General features: G+C 40.8%; 1 protein-coding gene across 1 annotated transcript in view; it reads right to left on the bottom strand.

Moving 5' to 3' along the window:
* LOC147679554 (unconventional myosin-XVIIIb-like) overlaps positions 1 to 18,739 on the bottom strand; it is a 675,984-nt gene that overhangs the window by 233,193 nt on the left and 424,052 nt on the right. Inside the window, exon 13 of the mRNA XM_086942460.1 lies at positions 6,899 to 7,043. Coding sequence (XP_086798586.1) covers positions 6,899 to 7,043 — 145 coding nt within the window. The remainder of the gene's footprint in view (positions 1 to 6,898; positions 7,044 to 18,739) is intronic.

Here is an 18,739-nt window from a genome sequence, read left to right as displayed (position 1 = left end):
TATATAGGGAGCAAAAGCTACAGAAAAGTTAAAACAAAGCAAAACCGTACTATGCATCTAAAAGAAAATGGCGGCCCTAAGCATATTGGGCTAGCTTTTCAAGCTAATACATGGGGAGAGTAAGTCTATCTACCTGGAATGTGGCAGGCCTCAACCATAAAGACAAAAGGGCTCAACTATTTCAATTAACACAACAAAACCCTGTTGATATTTTATGTCTCCAAGAGACACACATTGCATATTCTGATAGGAACTTACTTAAACTACCTGGTTACAATTTAATGGCAGCTACATCCCAAACATCTAAAACTAGAGGGGTAGCTATCTTCGCTAAACCTATAATAGGTCCTCCAATTCGTAAATTAGTTGATAAACAGGGTAGATGGGTCATCTTTCAGCTTCAATTGGGTATTACTATTTGTGTAATCTATGGCTCAAATTTAGACGACCCTGCTATTTTTCACGAGCTCAAAGTTGAATTGGCCTCTTGGACTGGTCCTTTGGTTTTTTGTGGAGACTTCAACATTGATATAGGGTTATCTTCTGGGAACTATTTATCTCAAAATTATAAAGGACGCAAACCAAAGTATACAGTGCATTGGATCAGATGATGAAAAGCCATAACTTAGTTGACGTCTGGGGTCTACTCCGGGGGCCTAATGTTGATGGTTATACATATTTTTCTTTCCCCCACAACAAATATGTTAGAATTGATTATATTATGTCAAGTATAAATCAGAAGGATATCATTGAAATAATTAAATCTCCGAAAATCTTATCTGACCACAATGCACTGACCTTTACCTTCGATACGGATAATTTAACTAAACCAATTACACAATGGACTTTTGATAGGAGATTATTGGTTAATCCAGAATACATAGCTTATATTAAATCATGGACCCAGTCTTTTTTTGAATGTAACCAGTTTAGTGCACCCCGTATTATAGTATGGGACTGTTTTAAAGCGGCACTGAGAGGAGAAACCATTTCATTTGTTGCTAATAAACGCAAGCTCGAAAAACAATCCAATATGGAAATGACGTTGCAGTTATCCAATCTTGAGGCCCTTCATGCCTCCCAGCTAAATCTATCTCGTAGAGGACAAGTCCATCCTACTTTAGATCCCGGGAAAACCCTAAATAAAATAATGATTTTAAAAAATGAGATTAATTGCACGCTTATTCAAAAAACTGCGGAAACCTATCAGGCCAATAAGGATAGTCTATACGAATCAGGGGAAAATGTGGGGAAGCAGTTAGCACTACGTACTCGACAAAAGCAATCACGTAGTAATATTAAAAAGATAGAATTTGAAGGAAATGAGTATACTACCCCCAAAGATATTGTTAAAGTATTTCAAAAGTACTATCAAAAACTTTATAGTAGCGATATCTCACACCCTGTTAATGAAATTACATCATTTCTAAATAATTCGCTCCCAGACCACACTTATCATAAAAGTATCGACGAAGCAAGTAAGCTTTATCTGGATAGAGAGATCACTATCACTGAGGTGGAGATTGCATTAGCCGAGATGACTAATGGTAAGGCGGCCGGACCAGATAAAATTCCATTGGACCTGTATAAAATCCTTGGGCATCAGATAATTCCTTTTCTTTTCGATTTGTTTCTTGGAGTTCATTACCACACAATTCCCCCTGAGTCTTGGAAACAAACAAATTTAATAATTTTTCATAAGAAGGGTAAACCACCTCACCTACCTTCTTCATATAGGCCCATATCTTTGATTAATTCCGATTCAAAGTTATACGCTAAAATTTTTGCAAATCGTCTGAGTGGGGTCATCGAACGGCTCGTATCCCCGTGGCAACACGGTTTCATACCCGGCAAAGGTACTACAGACCACACCCGCAGAGCTATAACCCTATTTGACATCATGGGTGCCACGGGGGGCGAAATGTCGATGATCTTCCTTGATGCCGAAAAGGCATTCGACCGAGTATCATGGCAGTTTCTCTGGAACATCTTGCAAAGCAAAAACATTGGTAATAATTTTATCAATGCCATTAAAGCCATTTATACTAACCCCACGGCAAAAATTTGTGTAGCAGGTAACGAGTCGGAAGTTATCACGATCCAGAGAGGTACAAGGCAAGGCTGCCCGTGCTCCCCGGTCCTATTTGCACTCTATATAGATCCCCTTATTCAAAAATTATTAATGTCAACATCCATACTACCAGTATTCACAGGGCCCTTTTCCACCAAAGTTATGGCATATGCGGACGACATTACCGTAATAACCACTAAACCATCTGAAGCAGTTCAGGAAATCGAGTTAATTACTCAAGATTTTGGGAAATACTCAGGGTACTCTTTGAATAGGGATAAGACTATGGTATTATCCACTAGTAATACCCAATATGAAAGCACACTTAGGGTTAAGCAGGCCACTTATCTAGGTGTAGCGCTTTCGTCAGATATAAGTAAGATTAGCGAAATTAATTATCTCCCCCTTATTGATAAAATCAAAAGCGATTTAAGGAGGGTAGATAGTTTACACCTCTCTATTATAGGTAGGTCCAATTACGTTAAAATGAATATATTCCCTCGTGTTTTGTATCTTTTCAGAGCAATCCCTCTTTTACCCGGGGAGCACTTTATGAAGACCATAGATTCTCTCATAGCAAAATTTATGTGGAGCTATGGAAAAATAAGGCGGGCCCTCCCCCTGCTAGCACTTCCTCAAAGTAGAGGCGGCTTAGCCCTACCAAATTTAAGATTATATTTTTGGGCATCATTATTACAACACATGGATCCTCTTTTGACCGCAAAACCAGGTGGCCCAACCTCTATAACTCCATATATACCATCGATATACGAGCTCAGTTTAGGTAAAAAACATAAAGGACTTTTTTTAAGACAGGTTGAAGCATCCTATTATAAAAAAATTAAATTAAAGACTGTTTTAGATGCTCGCTCAGTCTGGAAAGCTATTGGTAAACATCTACGCCTTCCCATATATACGAAATATACACTCTTATGGCATTGCAAAATTTTTCCTAGTATCCTCAACGACAGCAGATTCAAGAGCTGGGAGCTCCTTGGCATTAAAACAATTGGAGACTTTTTTGTTAATAATCTCCCACTTTCTTTTGAGCTCTTTCAAGAGAGATATAATGTCCCCTCGAGTGACTTCTTAAAATTTTATCAAATATCTGTTAGTATCCATAATTCCAACCCTAAAATCCTACTAGATAATATCCCAATTTTTGATATTATAGGTAAAAAATCTACTAGAATTGGGGTTCTATATCAGCTACTTTTAGCCAACACTCCCGATGATTTAGAGCGCACGGAACAATCTTGGGCCTTAAAATTATCTAACCCAAATGTAGATTTAGATCTCTCATTAGCCCTCTCAACTAGATATTTTATAGCCTCTAACTTAAAGGCTCAATATTATAGAACCATCTATAATTTGTATTACACTCCGGCCAAATTGTTTGCGTGGGGGCTCAGAACTGATGATAACTGTCCTAGATGCAAACAACCACTCGCAAATCTCCTACATATGTTTGCTGAATGCCCTACACTTGTAACTATCAAAACTACGATGCTGGAATTTTGGACCCAAATTTTTGGACATCGCATTAAGGATTCTGTAACATTGCTCATATTGGGTCATGATGACTCTCTGAAACACAATAGTGAAGAACAGGCAGTATTGTTTCTGGGATATGCCGTGCTACGGATAATTCTTGCAGCTAGGTGGAAAGATACAGAGCCTCCTACTTTTAATATGTGGCTTAGTCGTTTTATAGCTATCTATAAACAAGAAATCTCAATATATGCCACAAGAGGTAGGAAAATGAGAGCAATAGGAAAACAGATATGGGAACCTATTACCAGGTGGTATAACGAAGCAAGGGGTAATTAGTTATAGGGTCTTTTGATTGATTGTTTCTAGTCTTGATGTTATTTTTTCTTCCTTTCCATTTTCTGTCTCGTTGTTCTCTCTTTTTGTATTATTATTCATTTGTATTTCAGCGTTTCTTCTCCTAATCGTCATATTTTTCCCAGAGGTAGAATTTCTGATTATTCATATTTGTGTATGTACCTTGTAATCCTTGCATACCGTATCACTCCATATTGTTTATTCTGTATTTTCATGTTTTGTGTTCTGAATTTGCCAATAAAAAAAAAATAATAATAATAATATCCACAACAAACATCTAACATTAATTACACAATTACAATTAATAATTACAAAATAATTAATAGAAATTAATAAATATTTAATAACTAATCAATAAAAAAAAAAAAAAATTGCCATCCTTCACACCAGGTACACATATAAACACCACAACACACACTGTGTTCTCTTACAGAACACTGGCTCCCATAGAAGTCAAGGGGAATCCGACCGACTCTTATCCAGAAGCATCCAGATGCATCCAAATCACTAGGTTGGACTCCCCCGATCAGAGTCGTTCGGAAAACATTCCGGAACCAATTCGATCAGAATGCTTTCCAAACGACATTGGAATCGTCCCCTTAGTTGGAATTCAAGGCCATTAGGGGTGCGCAACATAAATATTGCATTGTCTGCGTACAAGAGGACCAGCACAAGGCAGTGGCCAATCTGGGGTGAGTTCCGGCACTGTTCAATCAAACATCTGTCAAGAATATTAATATATAAAAGTGGAAAGGAACAGTGAGAGGACACAGCCCTGTCTCACCCCCTTTGGGATGCTTAACTCCATAAGCACTTCCTGTTGATACCATACCTAATATTTGCCATAGTATAGTCTAAATGTCTCTGAGCAGATTTATCACGGAATCCTCACTCACCATATCTCCCATCAGGTACCACATTCGGGAGTGGTTAATATATTCAAATGTGCTTGATAGGTCCATAAAGGCCATGTACAATTGCTCCCACTTTGCCACTGTGTATTGCTCGACCATTCTGACTCATCTTCAGAACCTATATTGGATATTGGAAGGTAGATGGGGTTCCTTGGTTTAAGATTCTAACCTCTCAAGAGGTATTCTTCCTATTGCCTTAAACACAGTCCAACAGCGAATTTGGTCGATAAGACTTGGGATCTCCATGATTTTCCTTTTTCTAAATTGAAAAAATTAGGAATTTAGAATAGATGTCAAGTGTCCCAGACCTGCAAATTGATCTCAGATAATCAAAACAATGTCTCATTTTCCTTATTATGTTCAATTGTGATCATACTGTACAGCTTCCCCTCTCATATTTTGTTAATTTATTATATAGAAAAATGGATATAGAAAATAGGAAAACATAGGGGGACATTAGGATGACAGGCGGACTTTGTCCACCCCTTCATCCTAACGGTGAAAGGGACCGCCCGCAATAAGGGCAGGGGTCCCGTGGCCAGCATTAGGATGTGCCCACCACAGTGGCGGGGGCATCCAGCATTCCTAACATTGTGGCAGGCGGTGCACTCAGCACCGCCCGCAACAATGGCAGGAAGGCATGCTGTGCACTTCCATCCACAGCATGGCAGGCACCGTGCGGTGCCTGCCATGCTGTGCATGGAACTGCTGGGGGGTACCATAGGTACCCCCATGTGCACCCCCACCTCCCCGGAGTCCATAGGGGCCCGCATCGGGCCCCCAAAGCAGACTCTGCATGCCTTTCCATGGCGGCATTGCCGCCAAAGAACGGCATCTGAAGAAGCCCATACTAATATGGCTGGCGGTGTCTGATAGACACTGCCATCATATAAACCCTTTTGCCTTGCGACCGGGGCGGAAAAGCGTCGGACAGTCTTTCCATCCGCCGCGGACCCCCCAGCCATGTTAATATGGCGGGGGTTCTATGCAGGAAGGATGGCGGGTAGATTGCCCCCGCCAGGCTGGTGGTGCCTACCGCCAGCCTGGCGGGGGCAATCCGCCCGCCATCTTAATGGGGCCCATAATCTTCTATACCACATTGCATCTTAAATATCTAACAATGTAAAACGTACTCAGGCACAAAATAGTGTGCAAATCTCTGACGGCTGGTTGACACCTGTCTCTGCTGTTTAAAACCTCAAAACTAAACAAAAAATAAAATAAAATACATGAAATAGGTGTATACCAAAATAGAATTAGCCGTGCCCATGTTGTCAAGCAAGGGAAGAGAATATTTTTTTCTTTAAAATGTGCAGCTTTTAAGGGCAGAGATGGTATCAGGCAGTAATTAGAAATCTTTTAAATTGTCGAGGAACTGTTTGGCCCTTGATTGGAGGCTTGTAAAGCTTTTTAATCATGTATAGTCAATGTAATGTGTAGGGCAGCTTTTCAGGGCGAAAATTAGAGTGACACTGAGTCAGAATTATATTATTTTTGGCTGTTGCATTATGATTTACCCCCTATGTTTATATTGACGGTATTTGTGTCTTCTTCAGAAATTGAAGGATTTTCCATTGCTTCCTAACTCTAATCAAGACAACATTTTAAGTCAAAGCTACAAATTGAGAAAAGGGTAGTAACATAACATCACAGTGGTATCATAAGTACCACTATAGAGCACGACTGGCATCTTCTACGAAGGAAAAATTGCCATATGCGGTATCCTTTGTTCATACAAAAACATCACGTATAATGAATAATATATATAAAGCGTGTGATATAAATTCTATACTTGAGTGTTCTACTTTTTATGTTGCTTAAAATGTACTTTTAATGGCATATACTAGCGTTGATCCCAGGAATGTCTGCGGTAGACCAGTGGGAAGTCTCCGTTCATTATATATATTTCAATGCCTGTTCCAAATGTACTTTATAGAATTCTGGCTTCGTGATTATTTATACCAAGCCGGTGAAATGCGTGTCCCTCCCCAGACTTCACACACTTTTACACACAAACAGCATGTAACTACGATTGAACATGAAAAGTGGAAAGAGCCTCTCTCACCTCGGCAGGCACCTGCAGCTCCCAGGTGATAAATGCCTGCTAGGACATGCCAAATGGCCTTCTGCTCGGATACTGCGAATCCCAAAGTCTCCATGGCAGCTTGAAGTTGGACAAATGATGCTGATGCCTTCTGCTTTTCCTCAGGCTACACAGAAAAAAACGGAAAACGCTGAAAACAGAATAGGCTTGCTGGGGAGAGAATCTTAAAGATGTTACAATAAAATGCAGAAACCTGGCAAGAATGTGACATGAGTTTCTTAAGATAAGGGAGGTACACATCTTTAGAAAGATGTGAAAAACCTATAGATTACATATGCTCGTGACAGGGGCAGCTTATTTATTTTTTTGGTGGGGAGTGGTAAAATAAACAAACATGTCTTTTTTGTAGAAACGACGCCGCATATGTATTTTAATGTGTGCATCATTCCCCCTTTTATAATAGAACTGAATTTACATGTAACATTTAACACCATGTGCCATTTCACAAAAAGGTAGCACTAAAAAACTGTGTAACATATATATATGCATCATGGTTGCTTATTGTGCCATGCGGTAGTGGAGCAAATAGTACCGTATGCAACAATCCGCAGTGAAACTCATTACACACTGCTGATGCTGTTTATTAAGAAGTGGATAATATACATTAACTACACTTTGCAAATGTGACACATGAGTGTGAACAGCAGAAGGATTTTCAGCAGGTGGAAGATTATTTTGCTTATTTTCAATCTCCTTCCTTCACTTTCGCACCCAAATAGTGCCGTTTTTGCAGCTGAAATCTGGCAACCACAATGGGGTTTTGTGGGGGAGCGGCCGACCAGCGGGAGGCCTGCTGCCCCTGGGGGTTGTTGGGGCCCGGGAGGGAGGGGGAGAAGTGGACAGAAGCAGCATGGGTGGTGGGCGTTTTTTTCCTCGTTTGGGCTGCTTTGGGCTTGGGGAGAAGCCTTGGGCTCTATGTGGGCTGCATTTGAGCTGGGGGGATCAAAAGCGGCCATTTCGTGTCACCGGGCACCATTTTGGTGCGGTGACACAGCCGCCGGGCAAGGGCAGTGGACGAGTGTTTTTTCCAGCCCGCCCTCCCCTGGTTTTCCCTCGAGGCGTGGTGGTTTGTGGGGAGGGGGGGGTGGGGGGGGGTGTCCAGTTGTGTAGGGCATTGGTCAAAGGGTTCCTTTTGGGGGCCTGGATTGGACTGGTCTTTGTTGGGAGACGGTGCATCAGGGGATCTTCTTGTGAGGGTTGTGTTGTGTCGCTGGAACAGGTGCTGGTGTGCGGATAAGATGGAGGGCGTGTTTTGCCTAGTATATGGGGCACATGATAAGAGGCCTAAGCTGTTTGTGAAAAGGGGGGGATTTTGCATATGACAAGTCATTTTAGTTAGGTAGTGAGGCAGGGTGCAGTTGGCATTTGTGGTTATGTTGTTTGTTGGGGGAACCATTTTTGGGAAGGGGGTTGGCGTAGCTGTTAGGTAGGTCATATTTAGTGAGGGGTAGTTTTGTCCAGCGCAGGCCAAGGGTTTTGTGTTTGTAAGGTGCACCTGCTTACAATAAAGCGGCCTTTGTCACACCATATTCGTGTCCGTGGTTGGTGCTGTCTCCCCTCTCCCCCTCCCGATGGGCCCCAAAGCCCTCTGTTGGTGGCACCGAAACAACATTCTTACTTCATTCCAGGGATGAGACAGCAATGGATATGTGTTTGCGTATGAGATAAAATCCACGTCTCCTTTAAATAGCAGTGTAAAATCTGCTTTATTACTTTTAGAGGGATTTTTGGGGGAATATGATTTCATTGCTAAAATCTCTATAAGACTTACATTGAATTCTTAGTAACACATGAGTTGCATATGGTTTCGCAAATCAATTTCTACATATTTGCCCGAGTTTAAATCCTTTTGTTGATATAACATATAGAACATTTGTTTTGCTCTATTCGATATTTCAGAAGCAGAAAAAATGCGGCAATTTGATTTGCTGTGTTCTTTAGCATTTCAACATTGGTGTGCTAATACCTCCAGGAGACGATTAGCTACAACCCTTTAAGAAAACACATAAAGTCAAAGGCAAAATGCCCAAATTTGGAATAAAGCTTCCATTCGGTGGAGAGGGTGCACCATACTGCCCCACCTACAGGATGGGATGGAGGGCCGAGAGAATGAAAAAGAAACAAAAAAACTCCTGACTACAGCCGGCTGCCGCTCTCCTCGGTCCTTTTCTTACCTACTTCCTGTCTGGAGTCTGGCAGCAGGAAGTGCCCGGGCTCTCAGGCTCCCCTAAGCCAATCACAACGCTGATTGCGCCGATGAGTATAAACAACATGTTTTCCTCAGTGCAGGGGTCTATCATAATGCTCTGACCCCCTATGACAAAGTGCTCTTAACCCCTCCCCTGCTGATGACGGAACCGGTCCGTCATCAGCTACGGTTGGGCTGTGCTGATGACGGAGCGGTTCCGTCATGGCCCGGCCGCCGCGCCTGCGCGGCGCTGATTTCGCGCCTGCGCGGCAGTTTTAATGAGCGGGGCGGGCGGGTCATGACGGAACCACTCCGTCACCAGCACAGCTCAACCGCGGCTGGTGACGGAGCGGTTCTGTCACCAGCATGCGGCCGCCGAGCGGCCGCCCCGCCCACTTAGCGCTGCGGCGGAATAGCCGCCGCAGCGAAAGGGTTAAGTGACTGTAAAGTGCCATGTTTGGTACTAAATAAAGCACCATGAGAAAGCATACAGTGAATGCAATCAGGGCATCCCACTAATACCTAAGTGGCTTGGCCCAACATTTCTGTTCCTGCATCACTACTCTGACACCTTCATGGAAGTGCAAATTCTACCGGATTTTGGTTATTTCCAAACTGATATTTAACAGATTTTAAGGAGTTGTATCAGTTTCAACACTACTCTAAGATGCAGTAAAGCCATTGAGGGTGTTTCCAACCCCCTCATCCTACCAAAGAACATGCTCTAATAATAGTGACTTACATCTATAGGCCACTATCATGAAATAATTGTACCAATATTCGTTGCTGGAGAAGATAATACAATAATGCCCCATGGAAAGGTTATTAATGTGATGTTTTCTATTTTACAGCACACATGTTGTATTTTGATTGAAACCTAATTACTTGAATCTAAATACGGTAGTTGGGAAATGTATGAGTATTGTTAAAAGTTGTAGAGAAAGGACTGATTAATGTACATGTATAGTGTGTTTACATATGTCCAAGCTAGAAATACAAAGGCATAGAAACAAAAGTAATCCTTATGTCAAACAGTAACCTGGACAAGAGAAAAAAAAAGGCATCGCCTTCAAATGAGAAGTAATGCTTGCACTACCAGCAGCGACAGAACTTAATGGGTTTTACTACGGCGTGTAGGTCAGCAGAGGGGCAGAGCTGGTATTCTGGGCTATGGGCCAATGGGAGCTGGTCACTGGAATAGGTCCCGGTCTACGCACTCGTACAGAAAAAGTAATTGGTATGAGTCAGGCTTTCTTTCTAAAATGCAGTTTCAGCATTGGCTTCTCTCGGAATATATCTCTGCTGTCAGATGAGCCAGTCTTGGAGGCGCCAGGAGACAAGGAAAGACAGAAAATAAAAAAAGCAATTTTGATATTGCGCATTAATTTCAGTCGCTGATGTGCTACCAGCCATTTCATTTTGAAATTATTCCACAGTGAAATGAGTTTAACACATGCATACAAATGTATATATTTTATATGCATTATTCCTCTTCCACTGGGAACCAATAACACACCAAATTGGTTTTAAAAATGGACTTTTTAGGTTGGACATGCCAATGTCTAACTGTGCTCATGCAATAATCATGCATTAATCTTGTATATTTTCATTTCTTTCCATTTGTGCCAGAACAAAGGCTGGGCAGAGGTAGTTTTTTATGAAAGGGGAAGTTTTCATTGGATCTCCTTATAGGTCACACAAGAATTTGCAGTGCCCTAGTCTGAAGGCATTGCCATTGCAAGCATGGTTGTTCTGGTTACCACAGAAACTTGTCTCTCAGAAAAGGTGAATTAATTGTAGGCGTTTTACCATGTTGGTGCTTGTCACTGTGGTGCCATTGCATGCTTTCCTTTTAGTAAGTGGGCCCTAGTCGTGGCTGATGAGTGTGGTGTTGCAGAGGCCAACTAAAAGTGAAAATCAGGGAACCTATCCTCTAAACCATGCACCATGTTAAAATTGTATGCTTTGTGCTGCACAGTATTACAGAAACTCAACATCCAACAGTGTTGAACATTTCTCTGCTCATCTTAGTAGCGCCGCAGAGGTCTTTGGTAGGCATATGAGATGTTTTGCATAGATGGAGGTTATCTCTAAGTTTCAGAAGTCCCTTCGGTGCTGGCCAAGAGCCAGCTTCATTTGCCATGATCACACTGCTTTGCCCTGCATCTGAGAATTCCATCTGAAGTTCCAGAGGGACCATAGCAAGGCCAAAATAATATGTGCTGCCTCCTATGAGCTGTACCAGAAGAGTCAACAAGACCCAAAACAGCCAACAGCAAGAGAGAATTGAAGTTAAGATGCCCTCTCCCTTGGAATATCTTTGGCATGTGTTTTGGCTGGAAAACTGCGTATTGGGGGTCTGCACCAGGCCAACGGTGTCTACCCTGATTCACATATGACCTTCGCTAACTGTTGATCATGATAGACTATGTTGTAAAGGCTGCAGCACTTGATGTTACAGTAGGATCTTTGCATGCTTTTCTCTAACATCACATTTGCAGGCCATGCGCTGCATATGGCACTGGGTGTCGTATGCACACACAATCAGTTTCTTTAACTTGAACCATTAACTGCAAAGCATGTTATGTCGTTACAATCTAATAAACACCTAAACAATCTTACATCATATGTACCGCTGTCCATGCTTTATGAAGATAATAAAATACTGGGAAAATTAATGGCACTGCATGTGACTAAGGTGAGGAAACGCCTATGTTATGACGAGTCGCGCAGAACAACACTGATTATTAGAAGAATAACTATTAGAATCGAGGTGAAAACACTGCAAGCTATGATGAATTCGCAGTGCATTTTTAGATGCAGAAAAAGCCTTTGACATGGTGTAATGTTGATGCCTGTGTAGAATACTAGAGGTCAGGAACTTTGGACCGCCATTCAGAAGGCTGGTATAATTTTTATACCCAAAACCACTATTGATGGTCAAAACCAGTAGACTATTATCAGAAGAATGAGATCTAGAAAGACACACAAGGCACCAATGCCTGTTAACCAGCTTGCTGTTCCTTCTGGCAATAGAGCCTCTGGCAAGCCAAGGTTTAGGAACTGTGATGCAAGGGAACAGAGGTACAAACACGTTATCATGTAATTTTATTATATGATAAAATTAATTTCATTATTAAGGTGTGAGAAATTAGAATAATTTGCTTTCGCAAAATTCCCAAAAATTTCACGAACATTAAGCATGATTAAGTATAATTCTGTGAAACACAAAACTGTAATTTAGCTCTATATTGTAGCACTAAATGTGTCCAGGTACCAATATTTGCAGGGTAGTTTGCATTACTCCTGAGCACTCACTGTAATAGTTTGTCAGAAAGAGCACATAATTATGCACTGTGGCATAATGGAGTAATTATCGGGTTTTCGTTATAAGCATAACATGAAATTTCCAAAATTACGTGAATTATGCAGACTTAATTTAAATTTCATCCAGATCTTGTATTCGACTGAAACCAGCAAATATGGCGAGTAACTTAGTTGATATAGTAGAGTCTGTTAGGGTGATGTCAGGGCTATAACTATATATGGATAAGTAACTTTTGTTCCTATTATACTCTCTGAGGCCTGCGCTAGTAGCTACCCTGTTGGTGGTAGTGTGTTACATCCAGTAGTGGTCAGTGGCGGTATTGCTGCCGGGCGGTGACATGGGGCGGTGAGGGGCAGGGTGGGGGGTAGTAAACTATGGAATATGGCCAAATACAGGTAAATAAACACATAAATAAATGAAATTAATTTCGTTGCACGCACTGCATCACCAACACCGACCGCTACTGGTTACATCCCAATATTTTGAAGGGTATATTTCTCTAGGTCTCTACATTTTTAACAGGGCTTCCCATTTTGATATTCAGGAAGAACAGCTGTACCTAAGACATCACTCCTACTTCGGTGCTTAGGGACAGATGTACGACCCTGGAAATAGCACCTCGCAAATAGTGAGTCTTTTGCGACTCCCAGTTTGCTAGGTGCTATTACCAATGTACAACAGTGTATTTCACACTGTTAGCGATTCCCAATGGGGATGCAAATAGAGAGGCTCATGAATATTAATGAGCCTCTCGCAATTTGCGACCCAATTGGGAATGGCAGGCCCTCCTAGGTATGGGATGCATTAAAAAAAAATATTTTCGTTTCATTTTTTAAGGGCAGGCAGTGGTCCCTGAGCCTTAAAAATGTTCCCCTTCCATTTTGCGACCCCATTACCACCCTCTTGAAGAATTTGCAAGTGTTTTACGTCCGAAATTGTGGGTAAAAAACAATCTTACATAGGGTTGCGCTCGCTATTAGGAAGGGATCGCCCCTTCCTAATATCAAGTCGCAAAAGCCTATATTGCGAGTCGCAAAAAATTGCAACTCGCACAATAGGCTTTGTACATTCTCTATGCTATTTTTGCTTGTTTAACCCGTTTGCGCATGGAAAAATGGTCCACTGCCTTCTCTTCTGAAGGCCATGGTATGAGGAGCTGGGAGAAGCAGGTTGAAAATGGACACATTGCTGTATCAGTATGAAGCGGGCAGTCTACAGGTCCCACACCAAGATTGATATTTTCTTGCTGCCCAGCTTCAGTATGTTGGCGGGAGGTTGGGACAGGAGTGAAGCAAAGATTTACAATTCTAGAAGATTATTTATATCTATTGTTTCAAAGATTGAACTTTGAAGGCCCTTATCCACATATAGTGGCCATCGTGATTACAGTGGGATAAATGATTTTACAAAAGTATAAAGCTTGACAAAAGCTGCTATCTGGATACTTCAGGAATTCATAAAAATAACTAAAGAAATATACTTTATTAAATGGACAACTGGTGGTGTACACAAGTGAGACCTATATACAGATTTATTTATTTATTTTTATTTATTTTCTGGTTTATATAGCGCTATGAATAGACTCCCGGAGGAGTATCTCCGCGCTTATGACAGCCGGCCTGAGAGGTAGCAAAGATATTAAATTTATTTATCCAGGACAGAATCGGAAGAAAGGAAAATTAGCTAAAATGAGCTAATCAGAAACGTTTTCAGGTTCTTTCTGAAACGAAGATGGTTAGAACATTGTCTCAATGACAGTGGGAGCATATTCCAATAATTGGGACCCACCACAGACAAGGCCCTGCCGCCTAGCCTGGTTTTCTGATCTTGGGTACGGTTAATAGCAGCTGTTCGCTGGATCTAAGGGTACGGGCAGGAACATATGGGACACATTTTTTTGACAAATATTCAGGTCCTAATTCATGAAGACTTTTATGAATAGTACAGCAGGTCTTGAACTTTACTCGTAGACGTATGGGCAGCCAGTGAAGTTTACGTAATAGGGGTTTAGATGGAGATCTGGGGGGTGCATTAAGCACCAGCCTGGCTGCTGTGTTCTGTACTACCTGCAGACGGTCTAAAACCTCTTCATTAGCTCCTGCTAGAAGACCATTACAGTAATCAAGACGGCTGATCACTAAAGCCTGATGAGTCAATTATTGCATTTACTATAGTCCAAAATAGACATTAGATTGGGGATCATCAATTTCTACATTATTATAAACAGCATAGTGTAGCCTTTACGACATTGTGCACTATGAGTGTTGCGCTATCTACTTCAGAGATGGTGATAGCTTCTGATTACGTTGGGTGAGGGGTAATCACCAGGACATATCAAGCTGTTAAATCTACACCCCACATATTGAACTGTCAGTGAAACTGAAATAGGAGACAGGTTAAGAATAAACTTTACTGGACCAGGAATGGGAAGATGCCCCATCACTGTACATAGGCCAACTGGTAATGCAGGGTTTAAGATGAACTATTTCAATATAATTGAGATGCTCGACATCACTTCAGCTACGCTCCAAAAACTGAACCTTTCCAGATACACATAATGTTCCATTTCGTAAACACAAACAAAAAGACAAAAAAATCAGCATATTCAGAAAAACATAAAAAAGCTATAATAAAATTAGCACTCACACTCATAAACCTACATACACCAAAAAATACTTTCACACTCCTATTGTGACACGGCACCCTCTTTAACACAAAGTATGGATCTACATATAAGAGGATGGATCCGTGAGCCATGCTTGCATCAATGTGCCCTGCAGCATCATGACCTTTTTGAAAGAAGCAGTAAAATTTAAAACAAACTAGGCCAATATGCCTCAAAATTACTATTGTAATAACAATGCAATAGTTATTACCAAACTGCACCGAAATCGTCATGCCAAAAAATAAATGAGCATGCGCAAATGCGAAACGAACCACGCTTTGGGAATATACATAAAACATGCAACTGGGCAAAGACACACTCGACTCCTTCACAAAAAACTAATGTTACAGCACAAAGAGAGAACAGTCAGGTATGACATGTGAGAAAGAGAACAGCTAAAAGCCAGAGGCCAGGTATGCATTTCTGATGATCTGCCTGCCTCGTGCTTGTGTTGGGCCAAGGGCAGATGGATACTAATGGCTACAGGAGTCCATCTGGGCTCAGACCTGAAGGGCAATTTTCAAAGAAACAGAATGCGTTCTTCATAGGAACTCTTCTAAGCAGGAAAGCACTGTTTCCAACCCAGGTCATTTATTCTTCAGTGAACTACTCATTTTTGATTGATGTGAACTCTTTTCTCTTGCTGTATAAGATGCATTATAGTGAAAAAGACAAGGAGAGGATAACAAGCACTCCAGAAAATTCGTAGTAAACCATTTGTCTCACCACCATAAAACATCAAATCCTCCTATTAGAAAAAAGTAGAACTCATATTACGGGTTATATGAAGTATTCCAAATACACTGACAATTAGAAAACATAGGTGTTTTTGCGAAAAAACAAGGCATTATTCTAAGTTGCAATGTAGACCGGAGAAAGTTTGATCGCTAAAGAAACAACCCTAAGGTGAGCATAGAGGTTTTATTATTTTTCTCCTTCTTGTCTTAACCAAGAAGTCAAAACAAGAAACAAAAAAACACTACCAAAAAGTCACTGATTTCACTCTAGCACGATTTGAACATCTCAGTGTTTGTGCACTTACTGCATGGAGAATTCCATCAATTGAAAGCATGAAGAAGGTATCCAAGAAAATTATTAACGGCCAGATATCCAGGTCTTGGACTTTTCATCGAGTTCATTTTAAGCCCAAACTATATGACTTAGCAGTACCTGTATCAACCAAATTTGCATTTGCAAATGGGCCGATTCGCAGAATCGGCTATTTGCGAGTATAAAAAAAGCTTTTTATATGTATCAAAACAGATTTTGCGAATTGGTAACCTGTTACTGAATCGCAAAATGGGTTTGTGATATGGTGTTTGGAAGGGGCGTGTTTAAAGTGTCCCTTCCAAACAGCAAATCCAAATGGTATGTATGAATATTTTGTTACAGTGTATGCAGTCGCAAAACCTTTCCAATTTACCAACTACTTCAAGTAGGCGGTAACCCATTCGCAAATGGAAATTGGTCTCCACTGCCCCTTTCCCCTTTGGGAATGGTTGTAAAACGTTTTTCAAGAGCAGGCAGTGGTCCCTAGGACCACTGCCTCCTCTTCAAAAATAAAAAGAAAACTTGTCATTTTTCTTTTTTTAAACGTAACCCGTTTTCCTTTCAGGTAAACGAGCTGGATTTAAAAAAAAAATTGCTTTATTTAAATGCCATCAGGCCACCATCTCTGTGATGTTAGCGATTCATAGGGGGTCACAAATTACAATCGACCTCATTTTATTTTAATGAAGTACATCAATGTGCGACCCCCTTGGAATCAGTATGTGAAACTCTTGGAGTTTCATACATTGGAAATTGGAAATTGCGATTACCTAATTGCGATTCTAAGAAAATTGCAATTAGGCAATCACAATTTCCAATTTTGATACATGCGGCCCTAAATCCCATACCAGTTTCAATGAGCAGACTTGGGCTTCAGTTGAGTAAACTCATACACTTAGCACTGTATTGGATTAAAGGATTAGGAACATTAGATGGCATGCTATGCCCCAACTTAGAATCCAAAACCTTAGCATGACCCATGGTCTCAACCATATACCTTCAGTAAAATACTGGGTAATGCAACACTTGATGACCTTTACTTGGGACACTGGACTTCCTTCATTGGAACCTCAGTTGGTGGTATCGGATTTTGCTATTTAAAACAGACATTGATGTCCCCCACATTTAAAAAAGCTGTCATTCCCACCAACATGAGGAACATACACAATATAACATGGCCAACCATTCTCTTGAATAGCAGAATAGAGGGTGGATTGACTGACTTTTTTCCCCAGGAAAATAGAGTTCCATAAAGCCTTCTCTGTTTTTGCCTTATCAGAATCTTTTCAACTCCCCCGTCAGAGAACTCAGCAGGACTGACAAATAAAGGCCATATGAGCGAGTGTTTGCATCCATGGAGAATTTGAGCCTAAAACACCCAGAATCTCTCACCAGTCCATCACAATAAGGCCCATAGTGGGGATTGAGCTCAGGGACACCACTGGGATATACATCAAATAGGATAATGACTAAAGGGCAAAAAGCAACAGTAGGAGCTTATCAGCAGTACGGTGATGCGATCTGACGTTCTTACAAAAGTGAACTCCACCAGTAGAGTGGAGGATGGCCTTCAATGATCTCAACAGGACTTCTGGTAATGGGTAAACCTTTTAGGGTGGCAGTACTTTCTTCAATGTTAAAGATTGCCTTCAATTGGAACAAAAGCTATAAGATGCTGCTTGGTGTTTCAGTTTTGTCACAAGTTAAAGTTGGCTGTAAGAGGGTTTCACTACTATGGAAAAGAGGCATTTCACTTGAGAAATCAAATAAAGGACTTTTTATGAGGGAAGAGTTTTTTTCAGTCACAGGTGAATAGAGGTCGCTCCATGGCATAAAAAGGGAGAATTCCGATTTGGAAGAAATCCATTTCAGAGAGAAAGTCAAATTGGAGGCTTTTTTTGGAAATCTAAGAATCATTTAAGACCTTCAATGTAAGAGGAATTAAAAATTAAACTCTACATCATCAACCTGCTTGTGGGTGAATATGCTGCTAAAGGTAATTATTGACCCCATGTAGCTTCATGTAAAGGATTATGCATGGCAGAAATTGACAAAATTAATACTAAGAGCCTATGAAGTGAGTTTGGTAAAGTCCAAAGTTACAAAAGAGAAATAATACTTTGGAGCAAAAGAAGAGGGGAAGAAGAGGAGGTAGAAAAGGTTGATCAAACAGAATCACATTTTGGGACAAGGCAAAACTTTAAAAAAGCAAAACGCATCTCCTGGGGCATAGGGTTGAGCCTTACATGACCTTGTTTTACTTGAAGTCAGTTCAGTTCACACGCTTTATTCGATTTAGAAATAAATCATAAAAGCACAAAGTACACATTTCATTATATTAAAAATATATAAAATAAAAGGACAATTTACATTATATTGAAAATATAGAGTAAAAAGACTTCATAGAAACTGAATATGTGCTCTATAAAGACAGCAATTACCATGTAAACCTGAGTACCAGCACCAACATATGTCTAGATAAGATAAAAAATATATCGTACCTTCCATACGTTTGGTCAAACGTATTGTTATTATCAGTAAAGTCATTTGCCTTATGCAAATCTTGGACTC

Source organism: Lissotriton vulgaris, chromosome 11 (genome assembly GCF_964263255.1).
Source record: "Lissotriton vulgaris chromosome 11, aLisVul1.2, whole genome shotgun sequence".
Taxonomy (NCBI): Eukaryota; Metazoa; Chordata; class Amphibia; order Caudata; family Salamandridae; genus Lissotriton; species Lissotriton vulgaris.
Note: the sequence above shows the minus strand (reverse complement) of the source record. Positions and strands in the feature narration are given on the sequence as shown.